The 26,074-nt window shown below is 42.3% G+C and overlaps 2 protein-coding genes across 2 annotated transcripts; one reads left to right on the forward strand and one right to left on the reverse strand.

The window, feature by feature from the left end:
• Positions 1-270: 270 nt before the first annotated feature.
• On the reverse strand, positions 271-18,901 carry itih6 (inter-alpha-trypsin inhibitor heavy chain family member 6). Its single transcript, XM_077616120.1, has 17 exons — positions 18,704-18,901; positions 17,288-17,323; positions 16,025-16,179; positions 11,506-11,616; positions 10,238-10,488; positions 10,006-10,163; positions 9,801-9,917; positions 8,660-8,831; positions 6,348-7,562; positions 5,129-5,161; positions 4,120-4,137; positions 3,977-4,036; positions 3,871-3,900; positions 3,625-3,666; positions 3,366-3,479; positions 1,592-1,960; positions 271-559 (listed from the first exon to the last, which is right to left on the reverse strand). Exons 1-17 carry the CDS (start codon positions 18,803-18,805, stop codon positions 321-323), a joined length of 3,222 nt encoding a protein of 1,073 aa, XP_077472246.1. The 5' UTR covers positions 18,806-18,901; the 3' UTR covers positions 271-320.
• A 2,239-nt stretch (positions 18,902-21,140) lies between these two features.
• Positions 21,141-25,970, forward strand: LOC144086264 (peptidyl-prolyl cis-trans isomerase FKBP1A-like). The gene is made up of 5 exons (XM_077616146.1): positions 21,141-21,409; positions 21,506-21,553; positions 22,783-22,895; positions 24,090-24,266; positions 25,659-25,970. The coding sequence occupies exons 1-4, from the start codon at positions 21,235-21,237 to the stop codon at positions 24,219-24,221; spliced, it is 468 nt and encodes a 155-aa protein (XP_077472272.1). The 5' UTR covers positions 21,141-21,234; the 3' UTR covers positions 24,222-24,266; positions 25,659-25,970.
• The last annotated feature ends 104 nt before the right edge of the window (positions 25,971-26,074 follow it).

Raw genomic sequence — 26,074 nt, forward strand, 5'->3', positions numbered from 1 at the left:
TAACTTCCTGTTCGTTTTAGAGCAAGTGCGGGTCACTTCCTGTTCGTTTTAGGGCAAGTGCGGGTCACTTCCTGTTCATTTTAGGGCAAGTGTGTGTCACTTCCTGTTCGTTTTAGGGCAAGTGCATGTCGCTACCGGGTTGGTTTAGAACAATTACATATCACTTCCTGTTCATTTTTGGGCAATTGCGGGTCACTTCCTGCTCATATTGTTTGTTCAATGGCGGCCGATGCCAAATGTTGTCATTTAATTGTCTAAAAGACATTTAGAAACGGCAATATTGGCCTTTATTGACATTTATTTCCACCGTGGCGAGGCGTCTAATGGCGCCGAACCACGTAGCTGGCGTACGGCCTGCCGAGTAGCCGCTCGATCTCCGACTTGGGCACGGCCCAGCACTTGTCTACGTGTCGCCTCAGCGCGCTGTCTTTCAGCATCTTGTCCTGCAAGGTGACCGGCATCAGCTGGGACCCCCGCCTCAGGACCCCCCGGCCCGCCGTTCCGTCTCCACCGCCGTCCTTGGTCGCCGCCACGCTCAAAGCGGCGTGCTGGAATTGCCCTATAGGAAGAAACATGGCGTCTTTAGGAAATTGTTCATTCTTGCAGATGGCGCTTGAGTGGTTAGCGTGGCGGCCTCGCGATTCTGGGGTCGAGGGTTCGATCCTACGTTTGCAATGTTCTCCCTGTGTGGGTTTTCTCCAGGTACTCTGGTTTCCTCCCACATCCCCCATAAACATGCATGCTAGGCTAGCTGGTTGAACACTCTAAATTGGCTAATGCTAGCTATGCGTGGTTGTTCCTTGTCTCCTCGTGCCTTGTGATTGGCTGGCCACCGATTCCGGGTGTCCCCCGCCTGGCTGGGATAGGCTCCAGAACCCCCCGCGACCCTTGTGAGGATAAGCGGTTCAGAAAATGAATAAATAAATTGTGGCGATCATTAGCGATGATTAGCGCCTCGCGCTTCTGGGGTCGAGGATTCGATCCCAGAAGTGTGCATTTTGTATGTTCTTCCCGGGCTTGTGTGGGTTTACTCCGGGTACTCCACTTTCCTCCCACATCCCAAAAACATGCATGCTAGGCTAATTGTATGCTAATTTGTCCCTAGCTACCAGTGATTGGTTGTCTGTCTCCTTCTGGCCTGTGATTGGTTGGCCACAATTCAGGTTGTCACCTGCCTAGTTAGCTGGGATAAGCTCCAGCACCCCTTTCAAACCTTGTGTAAATAAGCGGTTTGGAAAATTAATGGATATTCGCCGGGTACTCCGGTTTCCTAAACGGCTAATTGTATGCTAATTTTACCCTAGCTACCAGTGATTGGTTGTTTGTCTTCTTGTGGGCTGTGATTGGCCGGCTACCAATTCAAGGTGTCTCCTCCCTGTTGCCAGTAGTTGACTGGGATAGGCTCCAGCACCCCCCGCGAACCTTGTGAGGATAAGCGGTTCAGAAAAGGAATTAATAAATTGCGGCGACCGAATGGTTAGCACGTGTGCCTGCGATTGGCTAGCCACCGTAGTTGGCTGGCTGGGATCGGCTCCAGCACCCCCCGCGAACCTTGTGAGGATTCAAAGTCACTCCCTAGAGGAAAACTTACCCAGCAGACCCCGCGTGAAGGGCGACAAGCCTCGTCCACGGGTGATGTAGAAGCCCAGGTGGTCCATCTGCAGGTAGCTGGGGTGCTTGTAGCGGTGGAAGAGAACCAGGAAGTGGACGTCCTCGGCCAGCTGGATGCGGCACCCCCGCCGCTCGTCCACGCCGACCGTCACGCCCCCCCTGGTGAGCGAGGCGCTGCGGTCCAGGCGGAGACGGTCCCGTCCTTCCCCCCGGACCGACACGTGGTCCAAGGACACGGCGATCTCAACGCGGCCCGCCGTCACGCTCAGCCAGTCGAAGTACGTCCGCCAGCTGTTTTCGTGGCCGCGCTTGGACGGGGCGCCCGTCAGGTGGCCGTCCACCGTCACTCCTGGGGGGAACAAAGGGGGCGTGTCCTTACTCAAACTCAATTTTCAGACTATATATATATATATATTTTTGTTATATTTCGACAATCACGATTTTAGCTAGCAACAATTTGCGAGCAGTATGAAGGAATTACATTGACAAACGGCGACGAACGGGGTGCCGGAGCCTATCCCAGCTAACAACGGGCACCAGGCGGGGAACACCCTGACAGGAAGTTACCCTAACTTGACCGGAAGTTACCCAAAATTGACAGGAAGTTACCCAAACTTGACCGGAAGGTCCCCAAACTTGACCGGAAGGTCCCCAAACTTGACCGGAAGGTCCCCAAAATTGACAGGAAGTGGCCCAAAATTGACAGGAAGAGGAAGTGGCCCAAAATTGACAGGAAGTGGCCCAAACTTGACCAGAAGTTACCCAAAATTGTCAGGAAGTGGCCCAAAATTGACCAGAAGTTACCCAAAATTGACCCGAAGTTACCCAAACTTGAACAAAAGTTACCCAAACTTGACCGGAAGTGGCCCAAAATTGACCGGGAGTGACCTAAAATGGCCAATCGCAGGGCACAAGCCCATAAAGGACAACCAATCATATCTAGGGCCAATTAAACATAATATTAGCCTAGCATGCATGTTTTTGTCATGTAGAAATACCCAGAGAAATCCCATGCAAGCCCAGGGAGCACCACTTATCCCCACAAGGGTTGCGGGGGGTGCTAAAACCTATCTAAGCTAACTACCAGGTGGGACGCCTTGAATGGGTGGCCAGCCAATCACAAGGCACAATGACACAAAAAAGCAATTCCACTAAAACTGAGGGCCAATTTAGCTAAAAAAATAATAGCCTAGCATGCAACTTAGCAAGAAATTAGCCTAGCATGCAATTTAGCAAAAAAATACCCTAGCATGCAATTTAGCAAAAAAATAGCCTAGCATGCAATTTAGCAAAAAAATACCCTAGCATGAAATTTAGCAAAAAAAATAGCCTAGCATGCAATTTAGCAAAAAATTAGCCTAGCATGCAATTTTTTGGCATGTCGGAGGAATCCGGGGTACCCGGAGAAAACCCACAGGGGAGAACATGCAAACTCTACACAGTGAGGACCCACCGGGGATCGAACCCACAACCTTAAAACCGTCAGGCCAACCCGCTATCCACTCACCCAACGAACCACCCTTATAATAATAAAATATACATAATCCTAAATGTCCTCCTCTAAATCAAACTGATTTATTTTTATTAATCTAATGACTAATTTATAAATCTAACCACTAACTCATTTTTCTTTCCCGTGCGGCTTATAGTCCGGATAATTCATTTGTAAAATTGCGTTAATTTGACGGCTATTCGCGCCGTTCAACGTAACCGATTTCTGATTGGACGACAAAAAGAGGGCGTGACCAACCAACCTCTCTGCGGGTCGTCCACCAGCCTCAGCACGTCATTGGCTCGTCCGTTGACGGTAAAACACAAGTTCTGTTTTTGCTTGGGTAATTGGAGGACAAAATGCGGGTCTCCATCAGCTGGGAAAAAAGAACGGTGACATTTATTTTACGACCTCTGGCGGACAAAAAAAGAATTGCCACAAAAAAACATTTTTTTTTAAAATTTTTCATTGGAAAACAGACCAATCCCCAGAAACAAAAAAATAGAGAATGATCATATCACCTGATGAGGAGAAATGCTCGGCACTCAGCCCAGTGGGAGGTTCTAAAAAAAAACAAAGGGTCATAAAATTCCCCCCAAAAGCCAATTGACCTTTCACAAACAAAAAGTTAACGTTAAGTTAGCGAATTAGCTAAAGGCAATGCTACAAGGTGTAGCATTTGTAAGTAGAGGTATGACTGTACTCTGGTCTTGTGTTCTACAGTTGTACATAAACTAAAAGACCATTAAGAATTGAAAATGGCCTACCAAACGATTCCGTGTCTGCGGCGTTCACCCCTAAAATGGCGGGAAAGAAAGACAAGGTGGATTCTCAAGCGGACGAAACGCTACGTCGTTAGCACCGTTAGCTTACACGCGTCGCGGTTGAGATTGTCGTCATCGTCGTCATCGTACTCGTACGTCACGTCGTAATCTGGAGAAGCAAATCGTTTATTACGTGTATGATTATAATGGCGAAATGGTTATGAAAATATGAAAATGGGAAATCCGACTTACCTTTGGCGGCGTCCAAATCTGTTTGATAAAAAAAAAACACCCGCGGTCGTTAAGTTTTGAAACTTTTTGGGAAACATTCACTTGAATGAAAAAGAGTTTCAAAACTTTCCACCGCGGGGGTGCAAAGACATTAAAATGAAACATTGTGTGTTACAGGACTCCCTCCATTGTATACAGTAATACCTTGACATATGAGTGCCCTGACATACGTGGAAATTAAGATATTAGTAAAATTCTGAGCAAATATTTACCTTGAGATACGAGTAAAATTCCGAGCAAATGTTTACCTTGAGATACGAGCAATATTCCAAGCTAATATTACCTTGAGATACGAGTAAAATTCCAAGCAAATATTTACTTTGAGATGCGAGTAAAATTCCGAGCAAATATTTACCTTGAGATATGAGTAAGATTTCGAGCAAATATTTACCTTGAGATACGAGTAATAATTTCGAGCAAATATTTACCTTGAGATACGAGTAAGATTCCGAGCAAATATTTACCTTGAGATACGAGTCAAATTCCGAGCAAATATTTACCTTGAGATACGAGTAAAATTCCGAGCAAATGTTTACCTTGAGATACGAGCAATATTCCAAGCTAATATTACCTTGAGATTCGAGTAAAATTCCAAGCAAATATTTACTTTGAGATGCGAGTAAAATTCCGAGCAAATATTTACCTTGAGATACGAGTAAAATTCTGAGCAAATATTTACCTTGAGATATGAGTAAGATTTCGAGCAAATATTTACCTTGAGATACCAGTCAAATTCCGAGCAAATATTTACCTTGAGATACGAGTAAAATTCTGAGCAAATATTTACCTTGAGATACGAGTCAAATTCAAAGCAAATCCAAAACATACATGCTAGGCTAGTTGTATGCTAAAATGTCCCTAGCTGTGAGTGATTGGTTGTTGTCTCCTTGCGCCCTGCGATTGGCTGGCCACCAGGGTTGTGATAGACTCCAGCACCCCCGCGAACCCTTGTGAAAAAATGGAAAGTCACCTTTTCTCTGGATTTGAATGGAGGTCGAAACATCTAGTGGGGAGATAGAAAGAAGAAGAAGAAGAAGAAGAAGAAGGTTTAGTTGGTCCGATTGGATGAAGGCTTTTCCCATATATGTAAAATGGGCAGCCAGGTGGCTAGTTAGCATGTCCGCCTCGCAGTTCTTAGATGGAAGGTTCAATCTCGGGAAGGTTTTGGCCTTCCTGTGGGGGCTCCATGTGCTCACTGGGCAAGGTGGGTTTTCTCCGGGTACTCCGGCTTCCTGCCACATCCCCAAAACATGCATGCTAGGCTAATTGTACGCTAAATTGTTTGTAGCGTATGTATAATTGTGCCCTGCGATTGGGTGCCCATAGTTGGTTGGGATGGACTCCAGCACCCCTTACGACTGTGACGCCAAAATACCCACGAATCAACAGGAAGTGACCCAAAGGACAAGCCAAAATGAACAGGAAGTGGCCCAAAGGACACCCCAAAATCAACAGGAAGTGACCCAAAAATTCCACCAAATCAACAGGAAGTGACCCAAACACTACCTTCAAATCTACAGGAAGTGACCCTAAAATGCCCCATAATCAGCAGGAAGTGACCCAAAAATCCCCCCAAATCAACAGGAAGTGACCCCAAAATCCCGCCAAATCAACAGGAAGTGACCCAAAAACTACCCTAAAATCTACAGGAAGTGACCCTAAAAACAACCCCAAATCAACAGGAAGTGACCCAAAACAACAGGAAGTGACCCAAAAATCCCCCCCAAATCAACAGGAAGTGACCCAAAAGAAACCCCCAAAATCAACAGGAAGTAACCCAAAAATCCTACCAAATCAACAGGAAGTGACACTAAAATGCCCCAAAATTAACAGGAAGTGACCCAAAAATCCCCCCAAATCAACAGGAAGTGACCCCCAAATGCCCCAAAATCAACAGGAAGTGACCCAAAAATCCTGCCAAATCAACAGGAAGTGATCCAAAAAATACCCTCAAATCACCAGGAAGTGACCCAAAAATCCCACCAAATCAACAGGAAGTGACCCTAAAATTCCACAAAATCAACAGGAAGTGACCCAAAAATCCCACCAAAACAACAGGAAGCGACCCAAAAAGTACCCCCAAATTAACAGGAAGTGATCCAAAAAAATACCCCCAAATCAACAGGAAGTCACCCTAAAAATACCCCCAAATCAACAGAAAATTAACTTAAAATGTAAACGGTATTTACCTAGAAGTCCCGCCGCCTCCCACAATTTGGGTGCGTCTGTGGCACCGGGCATTGGCGCAAAATTGGCGCTCACCAACTTAGCGACGACCGGGAACGGCGCCGGCAGGACGTCCGGCCCAGGAGTCGTCCCCACATTCGCTTCCGACTCCTCGGAAGCGGGGCGGATAGGTTGAGGGGCGGTGCTTGGGACCATCGTTGCCATCGCGGCGGGCGACGCTAAGGTGGGTAACGGGCTTGTTTTGGTAAAACGGGGCGGAGACTCGTGGCCTTTCCCCACGTTTTCGGTAGCGTTTTGCCAAAGCTTTGTGTGGGTGAGCAGTGGAGTCGGTCGGGAGTGGGCGGGGCTGGAAGTTGTTGTTTTAAGGGTTTTCGCAGTGGGGGACTGGGTCTCCGTCGGGACCGGTGTTGGAACGGGAACCGGTACTGCCGTCCTCACCGTAGCCGGGCTGGGAGCCACCCTTTCCGCATCGGGTTTGACCACCACCAGGGAGGTGACGGGGGTGACGAAGTTGTACTCCAGGGACAACTTGGTGGCCTTGCCCTCCAGGACCTTCTGGATGTCGGCGTCGGCGGCGTTGAGTTTAGCCTGCAGCAACTCCTTGATGGTGGAAAAGGCCCACAGGCGCCGTACGAAGCCGGACATCCCTTCGGGGGGCCACGGGCAGTCCGGCGAGGGCCGGCCGGCGTCGACTGGGACACGCCCCTCCAGCCGGATGCGTCTCTGCCAGTCGGTGGCGGACAGGGAGACCTGGAAGTCCCCTGGCCCCGCCTCCCGCCCCAGCCGGCCGGCCACCACCAGCTCGGAACCCCGGAAGTAGTTGGGGAAGAGCGCGCGGGTGACGTCGAAGGCCCGGCCGTCCAGGTAGCGCAGCTGCACGTCGGCCAGCAGGGGGCTGGCCACCTCGTCGTAGAAGCCCTTGAGCTGCGAGGCGGCGTCGGCGTCCTCGTAGACCATCCGCGCCGCGCCCCGGTTTTCCAGGGCCAGCCGGCGGAGCAGCGGGAAGTCGGCGTCGTCGCCGAAGGCCAGGCCGAAGAGAGAGACCGTGCCCAGGGCCTTTTTGGCGTTGGTGAGGATGGCCCCGCCCGCCGTCACGCCCGTGGTGGCCTCGCCGTCCGTCAGGAAGACCAGTAGGGGCACGCGGGGGGAGCCGGAGGGCGCTGGCGGCGGCTTGACCAGACGGGCGGCCGACAGAAGGGCCGCGTTGATGTTGGTCCCTGAGAGCGAAGAAGAACCAATCAGGGTGTTTGAAAAATAATATTCTGACAAATATCACAATAGTACGTTTATTTATGTGACTACTTACCTATCTATTATCTCGGCTACTTTATTTATACCTCTACTTACAAAAGTTTCAATTTACAAAAAAAGTTCGTAAGTAGAGGTACTTTAAAAAAATATATATTTATAATTATTATTTGTTCATTTTTATAAATTATTTATTATTATTTGTTGATTTTTAAAAATCATTTCTTATCACGTATTGATTTAAAAAAATATTTGTTGATTTGTTGATTTTTAAAAATTATTTATTATTATTCGTTGATTTGTTGATTTTTTAAAATTATTTATTATTATTTGTTGATTTGTTGATTTTTAAAAAATATTTATTATTATTTGTTGATTTGTTTATTTTTAAAATTTATTTATTATTGTTCATTTTTTAAATATATTTATTAATATTTGTTGCTTTTGAAAAATTATTTATTAATATTTGTTGCTTTTGAAAAATTATTTATTATTGTTCATTTAAAAAAATATTTATTATTATTTGTTGATTAAAAAATATATTTTTTATTATTGATTGATTTTTAAAATGTATTTATTATTATTTGTTGATTTTTTTAAAATTATTTTTTATTATTTGTTGATTTTTTAAAAAATTGTGATTATTTGTTGATTTAAATTTTTTTTTTATTATTATTTGTTGATTTTTTTAAATTATGCATTATTATTTATTATTATTCATTGATTTTTAAAAATATCTATTATTTTTATTGATTTTTTAAATCTTTTGTTGTTGACCACTTATTTATTTATGAATTATTTTTTTATTATTATATATTGATTATTTATCTGTTTGTTTGTTTGTTGTTGTTATTTGAACACTTTCATACTTATGTTGTTGACTACTTATTTAATTTATATGTATTTACATGTTGCCTACTAATCTTGTTGAAACCTTTTTATTATTTACTGGTTTCCCCTCCCGTCCACTAGTTAGCAGCACGCGTTCAGCCATTTTTAAAAAAATACCCGAATCCGGATAAAGAACGGGTCGATCTTTAGCGTTGAAATCCCAAGGCGGACTCACATCCCTGTGCGACGATCTTCTTGACAAACTCTTTGGCGTCCTGAACGTTTCGTCGGGAGGCCGGCACCGTGCGTCCTTTCTTCCAAACGTCCACCTTGTCGGAGAAAGTCACGATGTTGAAGTGGTCTCCTTCCCTCAGCTCACCGAGGATGGTGTTCATGGCCTGCTTGGTCTGGCCGCAAAAAAAGGAAGAGGAAGTGACCCAAAAATACCCTCGAATCAACAGGAAGTGACTCAGAAATTCCTCAAAATCAACAGGAAGTGACAGGAATAAATCCCCCTAAATTAACTGGGAGTGACCCCAAAATAACCCCCAATTCAACAGGAAGTGGCCCAAAAATCCTGCCCGCCAAATAAACAGGAAGTGGCCCAAAAATGCCCCAAGATCAAGAGGAAGTGACCCAAAAATACCCTCAAATCAACAGGAAGTGGCACAAACATTTCTCAAAATCAACAGGAAGTGACCCAGGAATGAATGCCCTCAAATTAACAGGAAGTGGCCCCAAAATACCCCCAAATCAACAGGAAGTGACCCAAAAATACCCCAAGATCAAGAGGAAGTGACTTAAAAATGCCCTCAAATCAATAGGAAGTGGCCCAAAAATTTCTCAAAATCAACAGGAAGTGACACAGGAATGAATGCCCCCAAATTAACAGGGAGTGACCCCAAAATGCCCCCAAATCAACAGGAAGTGGCCCAAAAATTCCTCAAAATCAATAGGAAGTGACCCAAAAATCCCGCCAAATCAACAGGAAGTGCCCCCCAAAATATCCTAAAATCAACAGGAAGTGTCCCCCAAAATATCCTAAAATCAACAGGATGACCCAAAAATGCCCCTAAATCAACAGCAAGTAACCCAAAAATTGTCATAAATCTACAGGAAGTGACCCTAAAATACTCCAAAATCAACAGGAAGTGACCCCAAAATGCCCCAAGATCAACAGGAAGCGACTCAGCAATGAATGCCCCATAAATAACAGGAAGTGACCCTAAAATGCCCCAAAATCAACAGGAAGTGACACAAAAATTGTCGTAAATCTACAGGACGTGACCCTAAAATGCCCCAAAATTAACAGGAATTGACCCCAAAATTTCCGTAAATCAACAAGTGACCCTAAAATGCCCCCAAATCCACGAGACCTGTTTGATTTTGGTGCCGATCATGGATCCGCTGACGTCGATGACGAAAACCACGTCCTTGGGGACCACGGGAAGTCCTCTGGGTGCAAAGTAATGCACAAAGTAGCCATCAAAGACCTGAGGAGACAAAGGTCATGCGCGCGTAGCTCCGTTGGCCGGCCGGCCCCGCCCATTCCTCCCCTCTGGCTCCGCCCATTCCGCTCACCCGAACGTCGCCCATGGGGTCCGTCATGTTCACGTCGTACTGGACCACCAAGTCGCCGTTTAGGCCTTTGGGGGAAACGTGGACCTGCTGCTCCAAGGTGGGACTGTAGCTCACCCGGGCGCAACCCGCGTTCTGCTCCACCCGGGTGGACGCGGGAGCTATGAGGAAAAAAACGCATTAGTCGTCACGACAACCGTGATGGCTACGACGTAGCCCCGCCCCCAAACGAGACCTTGAGTGCGATTGGAGGATGGCGACCCGCCACTCCCGAGCGGGAGGACTTTGAGGAAGCGGATTCCCGTGGGTTCGGCCAAGGCCACCTCCACCGTCAGGTTTTGCACGGGTTGGCCGGCGCGCAGGGGTGCGCTGACTCGGTAGCGGCCAAGTCGGCGGTGGAGAAGCTCCTCGTAGGTCAGGGCGAAGGAGACCCGAGCTCCCGGCGGGACGCTGACCGCCACGCGGAACTTCTCCGTCTCCCTCTCTCTGCTCGTAGGGAAAACGGTGGTCACATACAGCTTTATTTTTGGCTAAAGTTGATGCACTTGCCGCCATTGACGGGGATAGACGTCCAATTTATTTGGACTGGAGGTTTGTTCCAGTCAAAATGGCGCCGGAAGATCCATCTACTGCCATGCTAAGTGAATTGGGAATTGAATTGGGAATTGAATTGCGAATTGAATTGGAATTGAATTGCCATTGAATTGCAATATGAATTGAAATGGAATTGAAATGGAATTGAAATTGGAATCAAATTAGAATTGGAATCAAATTAGAATGGGAATCAAATTAGAATGGGAATCAAATTAGAATTGGAATCAAATTAGAATTGAATTGGAATCAAATTAGAATTGAATTGGAATCACATTTAAATTGATTTGAAATTGGAATAAAATTTAAAATGATTTGAAATTGGAATCAAATTTAAATTGATTTGAAATTGGAATCAAATTTAAATTGATTTGAAATTGGAATCAAATTGATTTGAAATTGAATTGAGAATTAATTGAGATTGAATTGAGATTGAATTGGAATTGAATTGGAATTGAATTGGAATTGAATTGAATTGCAAGTCAATTGGATTGCAATTGGAATCGAATTTGAATTCAAATTTGAATTGAAATTGATTTCAAATTGGACTTGAATTGGAATTGAATTGCAAGTCAATTGGATTGCAATTGGAATCGAATTTGAATTGAAATTTGAATTGAAATTGATTTCAAATTGGACTTGAATTGGAATTGAATGCTTTTATTGTCATTTTGTTGTATGAGATTTAAATTTTCACCATGAAGTGGACAAACAAATAGTCATTCAATAATAATAAATCACCAATAAACAAGTAATAAATAAATAAGTAGTCAACATAATCGTAAGTCTATTTGGACTGAATGTTGATTGGTTGGTTGGTTGGCCCCTCCCACTGAAAATGGATTGGACGTCCAGCGCCAACAATAGCGCAGTCCCGAAAACTCTTGTATCTTGCGTGCGGGCGGCACTCACTTGGTAGCCACGAGTCCCGCCGCTTTCCCTTGCTTCTTCGCCGCCTCGTAGATTTTCCTGGCCGCCGCCCGTTCCTTCACCTGGGCGTCGTACACCTTGCCGTTGGTGACGCTGAAGGGGAGGAGCCAAGACATGGTTGATCGTTTGCCTCGCTTGGCGAAGATCAAAGCCGAAATTGGCGGCGTTCGTTAAATCATTCATTTTCTCGTAAAAAAAAAAAAACAAAGGCGGAGGGACTGGTGGTCTCGCAGTTCTAGGGTCGAGGGTTCGATCCCAGGTCGGACCTCACTGTGTGGAGTTTGCATGTTCTCCCCGGGCTCGCCTATGTCAGTTTTCTCCAGGTGATCCGCTTTCCTCCATGCATGCTAAGCTAATTGTATGCTAAGCTAATTGTAAGATAAGCTAATTGTATGCTAAGCAAATTGTATGCTAAGCTAAATTTATGCTAAGCTAATTGTATGCTAAGCTAAATTTATGCTAAGCTAATTGTATGCTAAGATAATTGTATGCTAAACTAATTGTGTGCTAAGATAATTGTATGCTAAGCTAATTGTATGCTAAGCTAAATGTATGCTAAGCTAATTGTATGCTAAGCTAATTGTATGCTAAGCTAATGGTATGCTAAGATAATCATATGCTAAGCAAATCGTATGCTAAGCAAATTGTATCCTAAACTAATTGTATGGTAAGATAATTGTATGCTAAGCAAATCGTATGCTAAGCAAATTGTATGCTAAACTAATCATATGCTAAACTAATCGTATGCTAAGCTAATCGTATGCTAAGATAATCGTATGCTAAGCTAATCGTATGCTAAGCTAATCATATGCAAAGCCAATCGTATGCTAAGATAATCGTATGCTAAGCTAATTGTATGCTACAATAATCGTCTGCTAAGCTAATTGTATGCTACGATAATCGACTGCTAAACTAATTGTATGCTAAGCTAATCGTATGCTAAGCTAATCGTATGCTAAACTAATTGTATGCTAAGCAAATTCTTTGCTAAACTAATCGTATGCTAAGCTAATTGTATGCTAAATTGTCCCTACCTAGCTAAGAGTGATTGGTTGTTTGTCTCTGTGTGCCCTGTGATTGGCTCTCCAACCATTCAGGCTGTCACCCACCCTGAGATGGGCTCTAGCACCCCCCGCGTATGATCATTGGTTCAGAAAATGAATGAATAAATTGCGGCAACCAAACGGTTAGCGCGCCGGCCTCGCAGTTCAAGGGTCGAGGGTTTGATCCCAGGTGAGTCCTTACTGTGTGAAGTTTTCATATTTTATGTGGCTTTTCTCCAGGTACTCCGGTTTCCTCCCACACCTCAAAAGAATGCTAAGCTAATTGTACGCTAAATCGTCCCTAGCTACGATTGGTTGTTTGCGTCACCTTGACCGGGATTGTGGGATGGGGTTCGTTTTTCCGGGTTGTGGCGGATTCCCGCGTGGAATTCCAGAAACACCCATAAAAAAGTCGACAAGTGCGGCACGCAAAACACACGCGCCTTGTTTCTAGCGAGCGGCGCCTTTCGGGGAGGCGTGGCGGGAAAATAAGGGGAGAGAATGGTTCCCCTTGTGCGGGTGTTTGGGCGTTGACACCCCCCAAAAAATCCCCTTTGCAGAGCACTTGATCCAAATTACACAGCGGACTTCCTTATTTGTGCCCACGGCTTGAGGTCACGCCACCAAGATGCATTATGGGAGATTTTGGCTGTCAGTATTTGTTTGCCGCCACCACCAATTCAACCAATGACAAAAATGTGTACTTAGTTGTACTAGTTACTTGTAATACACACTTATGTATACTTGCAAAACGAGTACATTATCAGTTCGTGTAATTGCAAGACCAGTATCTGTATACTTGTGTGTATGTACTACAAGTAGGTATACTTGTACTACAAGTAGGTGTACATGTGTATACGTGAAGTATGAGTACAACCACGCCCTTGAACTAAAAGTATGTGTGCTAACATTTACTTGTACTACAAGTATGTGTGCTAACATTTACTTGTACTACAAATATGTGTACTTTTGTGTACTAGTACTACAAGTATGTGTGCTAACATTTACTTGTACTACAAGTATGTGTACTTTTGTGTACTACTACTACTACAAGTATGTGTGCTAACATTTACTTGTACTACAATTATGTGTACTTTTGTGTACTAGTACTACAAGTATGTGTGCTAACATTTACTTGTACTACAAGTATGTGTGCTAACATTTACTTGTACTACAAGTATGTGTGCTAACATTTACTTGTACTACAAGTATGTGTGCTAACATTTACTTGTACTACAAGTATGTGTGCTAACATTTACTTGTACTACAAGTATGTGTACTTTTGTGTACTAGTACTACCAGTTTGTATAATTGTGTTTGTTCGTGCTACAAAGTACACGGACTGCAAGTATGTATACTAAAAGTGTGCATACTCGTAGTAAAAAGTACACATCCTTGTGTGTACTCATACCAAAAGTACACACAGTCGCGTGTACTCATGAAAAGTACACGTACTTGTTTGTACTTGTACTAAAAGTACAAACAGTTGCATCTACTCTTACGAAAATTACATACTTGTACAAAAAAGTACACGTCGTTGCGTGTGCTCATACAAAAATTACACATACTCGTACTAAAAGTACACAGAGTTGCGCATACTCGTACTAAAAGTACACTTATTTGCGTATACTCATACAAAAATTACATGTATGTGTACTAAAAGTACACATAGTTGCGCGTACTTGTACTAAAAGTACACACAGATTTGTGTACACATGAAAAGTACACATACTTGTGCGTACTTGTACTAAAAGTACAAACCAATGCGTATACTCATACCAAAAATTACACAAATGTGTACTAAAAGTACACATAGTTGCACGTACTTGTACTAAAAGTACACACAAATGTGTGTACTCATGAAAAGTACACATACTTGTGTGTACTTGTACTAAAAGTATAAACAGTTGCATGTACTTTAACAAAAAATGACATACTTGTACAAAAAGTACACGTTGTTGGGTGTATTCATACAAAAATTACACGTATGTGTACTAAAAGTACATATAGTTGTGCGTACACGTACTAAAAGTACTCATAATTGTGCGTACGCATACTAAAAGTACACATAGTTGTGCGTACTCGTACTAAAAGAATACACACAATTGCATGTACTCTCATGAAAAGTGCACGTACTTGTGCGTACTTGTACTAAAAGTACAAACAGATGCGTATACTCATACAAAAAACTACACATAGTTGCGTGTACTCAAATGAAAAGTATACTTACTTGCTTATATACTTTTACTAAAAGTACACTTACTTTTGTGTACTTTCTCTAAAAGTACACATTCTCGCGGGTACTTGTCTTTTAAGCATTTAGACCCGCAAAATGTACACAAAAACTGCATTTTCTAGTTTCTAGATAAAAATGCAGCCTTTTTAAAACCAGGCATCCTGATTGGCCATTGCTAATTGTTTATCTGGAAGCCCAAATATGAACGAATCAGATGCCGGTACCATTTTAAGCAGCCCTTCTTGCGCTTTCAAGGTCAAAAATGTGGGAGAAAAGTCAACGTAAAAACCCGCGGGTGTAAAATTGACGGGAGAGGGGACAAAAGCGGCTAAGTTCCGTCGACAAAAATGGCAAGGAGGGACGGCGTTGCACAACATGTTTGCAAGAATATGAATAGTGGCCAAAAAAGGGGGCGGTCCCAAATAGCAGCGGACTCACGCGCGCGTAAAAAGACCAAAGACGGCGGATTGTGTGCGAACGCGTTTGGCAGCGCGCCACTGTCAACGGGGAAGCGGCGCTGGGCAAACTACAACCCGCGTATGAACTTTATGGCTTTCGGGCGGGTTACAAAGGCGGCATTGATGCGGGATGGGCTTCCTCACCCTCAAAGCGGCTTCCGTTCCTGACTCGTAGCGCCGCCGTGTCTGCCGCCGTTGGTTGGCTTTATATTTAGCGCTTTTTTAAAATGTGTGCGTGGTGTATGTGTGGGTGTGTGGGTGTGTGTGTGTGGATTGGCTCATTTCTGGGCAAACTATTCACATGTTACGATTGGATAAAACGTTTTTTGTACATCACCTTGAAAATATTGATAAAATAGACTTAAAAGGCAGTAAGTGGATAGCGTGGCGGGCTCGCAGTTCTGGGATCGAGGGTTCGATCCCAAGTCCAGACAGTTTTTTGGGTAGTCCGGACGCTTTTATGAGTGTTTGCAAAGACATTTTTTTGTACATCACGTTGAAAATATTGATTATATATATATATATAATACCACTCTATATAGGATTTGATAATATCTGTGAAACAGCGCCCTCTTGCGTCCAAGCACGCGTGCAACATGTTAGGGCACCTCTGCTGTTTACTAGTGGATGCGAATGGAATTGAAGCCACCAACTGTTTATTTCCACCCAAAATACGCGTGTAAAAATCCATTTGAATCAAAATAAGAATCATGTGACGTATTATTATTATATATTTTTTTTAAATAATAAAAATGAGGACGTACATGGAGAAGTTGGAGATAAACGCCGAGGACGGCAGGTCCACCTCGAAGACGGCCTCCTTGGTGACGGCCATCTGGTTCCACACGGAACTGCGGACCTCCGTGACCACGTAACGGGACGTCACGGAACACTTTACGTGGTAGTCGGTCACCTTTAACTGGACACAAAAATGTCAGAAGGGGTGCTGGAGCCTATCCCATCCCACAATGGCTCAAGGTGCCATAAAATACTCCAAAAAGTGACCCATTTTTTAACGCAAATCCATCCCAAAACATGTCACAGAATGCTAATAATGAAAGTAAATCTTCTTTCTATGGTGCCTTTGGCCACGCCCACAAAAAAATCAAAGAGATGATGTCACACCTGGAAACGCACTGTCAATTTTTAGCGTTCGCTAGCATGCTAAGCTAATATTTTCTCTTGTGTTGTTGTTGCTGTGTGAACGTTCTGTCATTTTCAAAATTTATCGGAGGAGTAGTGGTTAGCGCGTCCGGCTCGCAGTTCTGGTGTCGAGGGTTCAAGTCCAGGTGGGTCCTCACTGTTGGAGTTTGCATGTTCTTGGGTGGGTTTTCTCTGGGTGCTCTGGTTATCTTCCCATATCCTCAAAAAATATGCATGCTAGGCTAGTTGTAAGCTAATTTGTGCTGGTTATGCAGGATTGGTTGTTTCTATCCTTGTGCCCTGCGATTGGCTGAACACCGATTCGGGGTGTCCTCCATATAGTTAGCTGAGATAGGCTCCAGCACCCCTTATGAACCTTGTGAGGATGAGCGAATGAATTATTTTATATTGACATTCGTGAATTAGCTAGATTCATTCATCAAGTATCAGAAGGGGTGCCGGAGCCTATCCCAACCAACTATGGTAGGAAACACCTTGAATTAGTGGCCAGCCAATCGCAGGAAACCACAACACAACTAATCACTGTTAGCTCGGGAGCATTTAGCGCACAATTAGCCTAGCATGTCTTTCCGATGCGGTAGGCCACCGGACGACCCGGAGAAAACCCACCCAAGCCCGGGGAGAACATACAAACTCCACATAGCTAGGTCAGAACCTGGAATCGAACTTTGATCTTACAACTGTGAGCCCCGCGTACCAACCACTCGTCCACCAGGGCATTAAAAAATTGAAAAACTAATGTTTGGGAGCCCTACATAGATTGCACCCTAGGCGGTCGCCCACATGGCCCGTAGCGAAAACCGGCCCTGCGGCCCTCCAAGAAAAACGGGCTTCGGCACCCCCGTTTTAGAGGACGGACTCACCGTTGGTCTGGTTGCTTTGCTCTGGCGTTTTTCTCTCTGCAAGAACGAAAAAAAATCATTAGAAAGGAGACAACAAATTATGTGGGTTCCGACTCGTGACTCCGCCCCCTTCACGAATGGTGGAGCAAATCAATGGTGGCAGTGTCCACCGGCGCCAGCTCCAAAATTCTCCCGGCGCACAAAACATGGCTGTGTCAACACACGGCATGTCCCAAAACAACGCCGGCTATTTCGCGTAAGCGGCTTTTAAGCGGGGAAACTTTTTTAAATGTTGGGGAAACCGGTGGATAAGTGGGTATTGTGTCAGGCTTGTGGTTTTGGGGTCGAGGGCTCGATCCTGGATGGGTCCTCACTGTTTGGAGTTGGCATGTTCGCCCTGGGCTTGCGTGGATTTTCTCCGGGTACTCCTACTTTCCTCCCATGTCTCAAAAACATGCATGCTGGGCTAATGATATGCTAAATTGTCCCTGGCCATGAGTGTGATTGGTTGTCTGTCTCATTGGGTTCTGCAATTGGCATGAGTGGACTTTGTATGGTCTTCAAGGGCTTGTGTGGGTTTTCTTTGGGTACTCCGCTGTCCTCCCTCATCTCAAAAACAAGCATGCTAGGCTAAATAGATGCTAAATTGTCCATGGCTGTGAGAAAATATAATTAATTCAAAAAATATAAGAGAAAATATTTGACAATAACAGGCTGAAAAAAAGAGGACTTGGACAAATCTTAATAATCTTTTAAAAAGCCATGAAATCATTAATGTAATCATTGTGTGTATTAATATTTTTTAATTCATTTATGTATTTATTGCGGTTTTTTATTTTTATTATTTTATTTATTTATTTTTATTTAAATTTTATGTTATTTATTTATTATTATTTGAATTTTATGTTATTTATTTATTATTTATTTTTATTTATTTTATTGTATTTTAAAAAAAATATGTTTTATTATTTATATTTTTTATTTTTTATTTTTAAGTTTTTTTTTAATTCATTATGATTATTTTTTATTTTTTTAAATTATTTTTTTAATGTTGTATTTTTTATTATTTTATTATTATTTTGTATTTTTTTTAATTTATTTATTTTTATTTATTTATTTTTATTTTGTATTTTTCATTTTTCATTATGTATTTATTTTTTCAGCAACAAGCTTATTTATTTATGTATTTATTAACTTATTTATTCCCTATTTATGTCTAGCGTGTCTTTTGCTGTGTCTGTATTCTCACCCTCTTGCTACTGTGACAATGAAATTTCCCGAATACGGGATGAATAAAGTTATCTCATCTAATCTAATCTTATTCTGATAGCCAAATTGACCCACCCAATAAAACCGTAACTACCAAAAATGACAACAAATGATGAGGACTTCAACAAATAAAAAGTTAACTATGACATAAAAGTGTCCGTGACTTACCCTTGTAAGATTTTGATCTGATTGGACGGCGTCATGCTGAGAAAATCCCTCATTGGCACAAAAGAAGAAAAGCAAAAAGCACTTGAAGGTCAAATGCATCATCCACCCAAAAAAACTGATTTTCTACGAGAAAAGTTCCGTCGACCAACCCGCCTGGAATTTCAAATAGCGACTCCGAGGGATACGTTCTTGGCCGCTGGGGTCTCGCGGCCCACCCCCCTTCCTCAAATAGACCGTTTAACTGGTGGAGACTGTATACAGTAGGGGTGGGAAAACTTCAACATAAGCATTAGCTCACAATATGGCTAATCCTGGGAATTTTTATTCATTTTACCAACTGCTTATCTTCAAAAAAATTGCGGGGGGTGCCGGAGCCTCACTACGGGCACCAGGGTGGCGACACAGTGAATTTGTGGGCAGCCAATCGCAGGCCACAAGGAGACAAATAACCAATCACTCATAGCTAAGGGCAATTTAGCATGGAATTAGCCTAGCATGCATGTTTTTGGGATGTGGGTAGAAACCGGAGTACCCGCTTATTCTGACAAGGTTTGAAGGGGGTGCTGGAGCCTATCCCAGCTAACTAACTAAGCGAGAGAAAGACTGAATTGTGGCCAGCCAATCACAGGGCACAAGGAGATAAACAACAATTCATGCTAACACTCGTTTCTACAGACAATTTAGCTTACAATGAGCCTAGCATGCATGTTTTTGAGATGTGGGTAGAAACCGGAGTACCCGCTTATTCTGACAAGGTTTGAAGGGGGTGCTGGAGCCTATCCCAGCTAACTAACTAAGCGAGAGAAAGACTGAATTGTGGCCAGCCAATCACAGGGCACAAGGAGATAAACAACAATTCATGCTAACACTCGTTTCTACAGACAATTTAGCTTACAATGAGCCTAGCATGCATGTTTTTGAGATGTGGGTAGAAACCGGAGTACCCGCTTATTCTGACAAGGTTTGAAGGGGGTGCTGGAGCCTATCCCAGCTAACTAACTAAGCAAGAGAAAGACTGAATTGTGGCCAGCCAATCACAGGGCACAAGGAGATAAACAACAATTCATGCTAACACTCGTTTCTACAGACAATTTAGCTTACAATGAGCCTAGCATGCATGTTTTTGAGATGTGGGTAGAAACCGGAGTACCCGCTTATTCTCACAAGGTTTGAAGGGGGTGCTGGAGTCTATCCCAGCTAAGGAGACAAACAATAATTCACGCTAACACTTGTTTCTACAGACAATTTAGCTTACAATTAGCCTAGCATGGAGGTTTTTGGGATGTGGGTGGAAACCGGAGTACCCGCTTATTCTCACAAAGTTTGAAGGGGGTGCTGGAGCCTATCCCAGCTAACTAACTAAGCGAGAGAAAGACTGAATTGTGGCCAGCCAATCACAGGGCACAAGGAGATAAACAACAATTCATGCTAACACTCGTTTCTACAGACAATTTAGCTTACAATTAGCCTAGCATGCATGTTTTTGGGATGTGGGTAGAAACCGGAGTACCCGCTTATTCTCACAAGGTTTGAAGGGGGTGCTGGAGTCTATCCCAGCTAAGGAGACAAACAATAATTCACGCTAACACTTGTTTCTACAGACAATTTAGCTTACAATTAGCCTAGCGTGGAGGTTTTTGGGATGTGGGTGGAAACCGGAGTACCCGCTTATTCTCACAAAGTTTGAAGGGGGTGCTGGAGCCTATCCCAGCTAATGAGACAAACAAAAATGTATGTTAACACTTGTTTCTAAAGACAATTTAGCATACAAATTAGCCTAGCATGCATGTTTTTAGGAAACCGCAGTACCCGGAGAATTGAGTAAATATTTATTCATTTTTCAAACCGCTTAGTCTCACAAGATTGAAAGGGGTGCTGGAGCATATCCCAACTAACTAACTAAGTTAGAGACTGAATTGTGGCCAGCCAATCACAGGACACAAGGAGATAAACACTCGTTTCAAAAGACAATTTAGCTTACAATTAGCCTAGCATGCTTGTTTTTGGAATGTGGGTGGAAACCGGAGTACCCGAAAAATTGAATGGATAATTAATTAAAAATAAGAATTAAAACTTGGCCCACTGATTGCATAAAAGACTCCAGTTCCTTTGACAGATGTTTATTGGCCAATAAAACACCATAGCAACATAATCAGACTTTCAAAATAAGACAACAATTATTGTGGTCACTAAATAAAAGCAAATAAAAACAAACGTCTAAATATAAGTAACATGAATAATAGAATATATTCTTATGGTTATTTGTTGGGGTGGTCCGTATGTAGGGGGGGCGATTGGGTTGTCCGCCCATGCCGCAATATTACCTAGGTCCGCCTCTGGGTGAAATGTGGGCGTCGCTGTTTTTCAGTCATTCACAAAAAAAATTAAAAATAATCCCCCAAAAAATCAATGCGATAAAATAATTTGATTTAATATTAATGAAAATATACAACTTTATATTTCCCAAAAATATTTTCGCATTCATTAGTTGAATGCAGCCAAATCGTAATGCCGTTACGACCGGATAGTTGATGTTTTCCGGTAGTCAAAGACAAGAATATAAGAGTCCATATTCCGCTGTACCCGAGACCGAGTCCGGCGTGCCTCCCCCCGCTTCCGCTTCCCTGCTCGCACCGGTGGTCGACCCGAACGGCTCAAGACTTGCGGACATGGGGGTACAAATCGAAACCATCCAGGCCGGCGACGGTGGGTGGCACTCGGCCGCGTTTCGCTTCGTTCACCCGCTGTTTTCTCCGGGTCTCGGTCCAACGACGTTTTCCCGTCTTTCACCCCTTTTTGCAGGACAGACGTTTCCCAAGAAGGGACAGCGTGTCGTGGTGCACTACGTCGGTGAGTAGGGGGCTTAAAAGGCCTGAAACTTTCTCGTTTAGCCATCTTTGTTTGGAAAATTTCCCGTCATTCCGAGCTTTGCTGTCGCGGTTGCGTAGTTTCACGAAGTTGGGTGGGGGGGTTCCTCGCGTTCTTTCGGCGGGGGAGTACGAAGTGGTTTTGGGGTTTCCGTGGTGTCGCGAGCTCCGGTTCGAGCGGCGGACTAATTTATTTAACTGTTTATAGCCGTAAATACGTTCGAATTGTCGGGTTTGGGTGGACGACGGGCGGGTTAGTGACATGCTTCATGCTAGTCGGCTAACTTTGGCTGGTCGGCTAATCGTAGCATGACGGTTTCTAGCTAAGTTATAGCGTCAAATTCACATTTTTTTATTATTATTTTAATAAATGACAGCAAACAGGACACACACAGACTCAAATATTAGTTGTTTAAACCTTTTGCAACTCTACGTTTATTTTCGTACTATAACCACGGAAATAGAAGTCGGCACATTGGGGTGGAATCGTTGCAGTTTGGGTGCGCGAGGCATCATGGGTAATGTAGTTCTCATACGATCGTATTTACGTTGTATGTTTAGTCATTATCAAACGTCCAAAAGGCATGTTTGTCAACAAAAATTAGCGTAGAAGTATAACAATATTTTAAATGAAATGAACATATTTATTTAGCTAGTCATAAAACATGAAAATTAAGAAAACTGAGTTATAACAAAAATGTATAAATTCTACATAGTAATAAATTAAATTTAAAAAAGTAATAAACATGAAAATATCCCAACACCATCTGGAAATGCCCCAAAATCAGCAGAGCTGAGAACAGGAAGTAGCCTGGAAATTCCCTGTAACAATCAATTGGAAAGGATCCAAATCTTGAAGGAAGTGACTTGTAAGTACTCTAAAATGCACGCAAAATGAACTATTCGCCTGCCATTGACAACCATAGACGTCCAATTCACATGCTTATTTTTAGTGCCATTTCAATGCTAGTAAGTTAAATTTTTGGACAAAAATATAGCAGTCTGACAGGTTAGCGTGATCTGGCTAGCGCGGTCTGGCTAGCGCGGCCTTGCTATCATGAACGTTGCAGTTGGGCACCCCCGTTCAATGGCCATTATTGGCCGTCTACCCTTGAATTGGGTCAAATTTAGTCTGCAAGATTTTTAAAAAAAAGTGCTCTATTGATTTTGATTCTGGAAATACACAAAACAAAATGGCCGCCATGTGTTCAGGAACGCTGTCGAACGGCAAAGTGTTTGACTCCTCGAGGGGACGAGGAAAGCCGTTCAAGTTCAAGATTGGACACCAGGAGGTCATTCGGGGCTGGGAAGAAGGTGTGGCACAGGTGAGGAGCTATGGTGGAATTCGGGTGTTCATCCAAACAAATTTTAGGTGGCCAATTATTACCGATATGGGATATCATTGTTTTGTAAAAAAGAGCCAATGTAGTGACAATATATTCTAATAAATACCCTATCAAATGTAATAGTTTTCGTTTAAAAAACAAATTGTATATTGAGAGTAATGATATATTTTTTAAAAAAGTGTCATTTGAAAACATAATTGTGGCCGACATGCGATGTTATTATTAAAAAAGTCAATGTAGTGGCTATATATTGATAAAGACCCTTGCAATAATCTTTGTTTAAAAAAATAAAAATAATAATAAAACAAACCGTATTGAACGTAATATATTTTAAGAATAACTGTCATTTGAAAGCTTATTATAGAATATCAAATAGGTGAGATAACGTCATTTTTGTCCAATTATAGCCCATCTAGCATGTCTAAAATGAATGCCGTCAAAGTGTAAATATTAGCTGATTTGAAAGCAAATTATTCAATTTTTTGTCCAACTATGTTTCATAATCATCATCATTAGTATCAACTTTAAAGTATGTGAGATATCCGCATTAGCTTCTCGAACATGGTGCGCTATTATTTTGAAATGTTCACCGGAAGTGTTCTCGCTAGGTCAAGTGAACTTGTATTTTTCTATTTTTTTTTGACGATGATTTGTCAAATCGTTTGTAAATGCTGAAAAAACTTTTCATGTTAGAAATATCACTTTTTAAACGTGAAGATTACGTTTTGGTGAAGTCAACTATTGGTCCACAGCACGCTAAAGTAGTTAGTAAAACTATACATTGACAACTATACAACATACAGCGTTAGCATTGAAGCTAATAGAGAAAGTCTTTGACATTCTCCATTAGCCTCAATGCTAACGCTGTAAACCTAAATTGAACTGAAGACGTTTATTGTCATTATACGTTATTTATATGTACTTTATAAATACAATGAGGTTCACCATAAAGTGCTTCTATAAATAAATACACTTTTAAAAAGATAAATACAATAAAAATTAAATTGGCTCTAATATAGATGTTTTCTTTTTTATGTCTGAACTTTATTGCTATGCATGCACGTTAACAGTCAACAAAATGGCCGACCTTTAAAAAAAAAAAATTTTTTTTTTCCTTTGTTTTCTTTCTTTTTCTCCCGACTTGCCTCGTCACCCCTTCGGCGCCCCCCGCAGATGAGCGTGGGTCAGCGGGCCAAGCTGATCTGCTCGCCGGACTTCGCGTACGGCAGCAAGGGTCACCCGGGAATCATCCCCCCCAACGCCACGCTCACCTTCGACGTGGAGTTGCTTGGTCTGGAGGCCTGAGGCGTCCCGTCCACGTGGCGCGCCGTTCCGCTCAGCTCGCCGGGGGTGAGTGAGCACGCTCGACCTTTACATCGTCAAAATTCTCGCGTTTAGACCAATCAGTCGGTGCACTAAATTCAAGATTCTGTAGATGTCGCTGTATCTCACTTGACTGTCTGGGTACATTGCTTGCTGACGCGCTATATTTACCGTATTTGTATAAACCGCACCCTTAAAATTGCCGTAAAATGGTTGAATTTGACAATTTCTCGCGTATAAGCCGCCCCCTGGTTCGCAATTTTCACCTCCATATTCATAGTTTTAATAGGGAGTGTTACTTTGAAGGAAAAATCTTAAGAAAAATCATATATCTGAGATACTGTATGAATCCAAAAAGTGTTGCTTGCACATAGACAAATTAAAAAAGGAAGTCATGTGAGCAGTACAACCAGGAAGTGTGTCCCTAGTGGTCTGGTTTGTCACCCCTAGGTAAGATGGCGGCGCCCTGAGCGAGCAATGGCAGGCACAAGTGAGTTTTTTTTTTTACATTTTATGCAGGATACAGTGTAATTTCATTCATGGCCGTCAAAATAAATTTTTAGTCTTTTATCTGATGACCGTAAATGACCATATTGGCAGAATTGTCTTGCGTACAGTAATCCCTTGATTATCGCTTCTTCACATATCGCAAAATCACTACTTAGTGATTTAAAAAAAAAAATCCCCGCTGTTATGATTTTTTTTTTAAGTTCATATAAACGTGAGAATCCACACCAGAACTCGTAAGCGGAAGCCACTCCCCGGGACTCGGCACAAAAAAAAAGTTATAGGGGTGACCCTAGCAAGCTATTTATTTATTTTTTCAATTTTTTTATTTATTTTCTATTTTTATATTTATTTTTTATTTAGACCATGTTTGCTCTACATTAACCGTGATATTCGAGGGATTACTGTAATGGCGTTTGGCCTTTGTCACCTTCCAGTTTCGTGCATGTCAAGTCTAATTTGTTCGCGTATAAGCCGTGCCCTCAATTTTTGGGCGACAAATACGCGAGAAAATACGGTATTTTTTTGTTTTTATTTAGTTATAATTTCATTTTTTTTATTTAAATCTATTTTTTATTTTAGTATATATTTTATTTAAATCTATTTTTTATTTTAGTATATTTTTTATTTAAATCTATTTTTTATTTTAGTATATTTTTTATTTAAATCTATTTTTTATTTTTGTATATTTTTTTTCATTTTAGTATATTTTTGATTTAAATCTATTTTATATTTTTGATTCAAATCTATTTTTTATTTTTGTATTTATTTATTTTTTTGTATATTTTTTATATTTTATTTTTAATATTTTTTCTTTCAATTTATTTCATTGTCACTGCTATGGTGTGTACCTTGCAACTTAATTTCTTAAAGTCTTTCCTCAATTTCATATTTTTTATTTTTTTCCCGAAGCGACACGAGGAGGGAATTGAGATACACCTGGAATTGTCCAAGCAAGCAAGCACACGCCGCCACGTCCGCCTGTCGGAAACCCTTGATGACCACGCAAGTTTATTTATGAGCGCCAAGTGGTTTTTAGCGCTTGGACACTTTTCTCATGCTGGTTGCTTGTGATAAGAAAAAAAAAATCAATGGTGGGGTCGATGTTTTGATGAAAAAAACTGCCGTTTCTTTCATAAAAAAATTCAGTTTGTGATTGTCTATTTTAAGAAGTTGTGTGTTACATTTTGTTACTCTTCAAAATTAAAGAGTTTGTAAGTGGGATCAAGTGTCACTAATTTATTTTTTGGAATTTGATGCTTTTGAAGTCATTGGCTGCCGTTGACGGCGATAGACGTCCAATCACATTTGATCTTTTGGTACTTTTC

The sequence above is a fragment of the Stigmatopora argus genome, chromosome 1 (assembly GCF_051989625.1).
Source record: "Stigmatopora argus isolate UIUO_Sarg chromosome 1, RoL_Sarg_1.0, whole genome shotgun sequence".
Lineage (NCBI taxonomy): Eukaryota > Metazoa > Chordata > Actinopteri > Syngnathiformes > Syngnathidae > Stigmatopora > Stigmatopora argus.

Bases quoted from the DNA above. Each gene is read 5' to 3' on its own strand.
- itih6 (XM_077616120.1), bottom strand. From the start codon at position 18,805: ATGATGCATTTGACCTTCAAGTGCTTTTTGCTTTTCTTCTTTTGTGCC. The intron at 16,180-17,287 runs GTGAGTCCGTCC...TTTTGTGTCCAG, and splicing joins GCAAAGCAACCAGACCAACG to TTAAAGGTGACCGACTACCA. The intron at 10,489-11,505 runs GTGAGTGCCGCC...CCCTACGAGCAG, and splicing joins GCGGGACTCGTGGCTACCAA to AGAGAGGGAGACGGAGAAGT.
- LOC144086264 (XM_077616146.1), top strand. From the start codon at position 21,235: ATGTTTTCCGGTAGTCAAAGACAAGAATATAAGAGTCCATATTCCGCT. The intron at 21,410-21,505 runs GTGGGTGGCACT...CCCTTTTTGCAG, and splicing joins AACCATCCAGGCCGGCGACG to GACAGACGTTTCCCAAGAAG. The intron at 22,896-24,089 runs GTGAGGAGCTAT...CGCCCCCCGCAG, and splicing joins GGGAAGAAGGTGTGGCACAG to ATGAGCGTGGGTCAGCGGGC.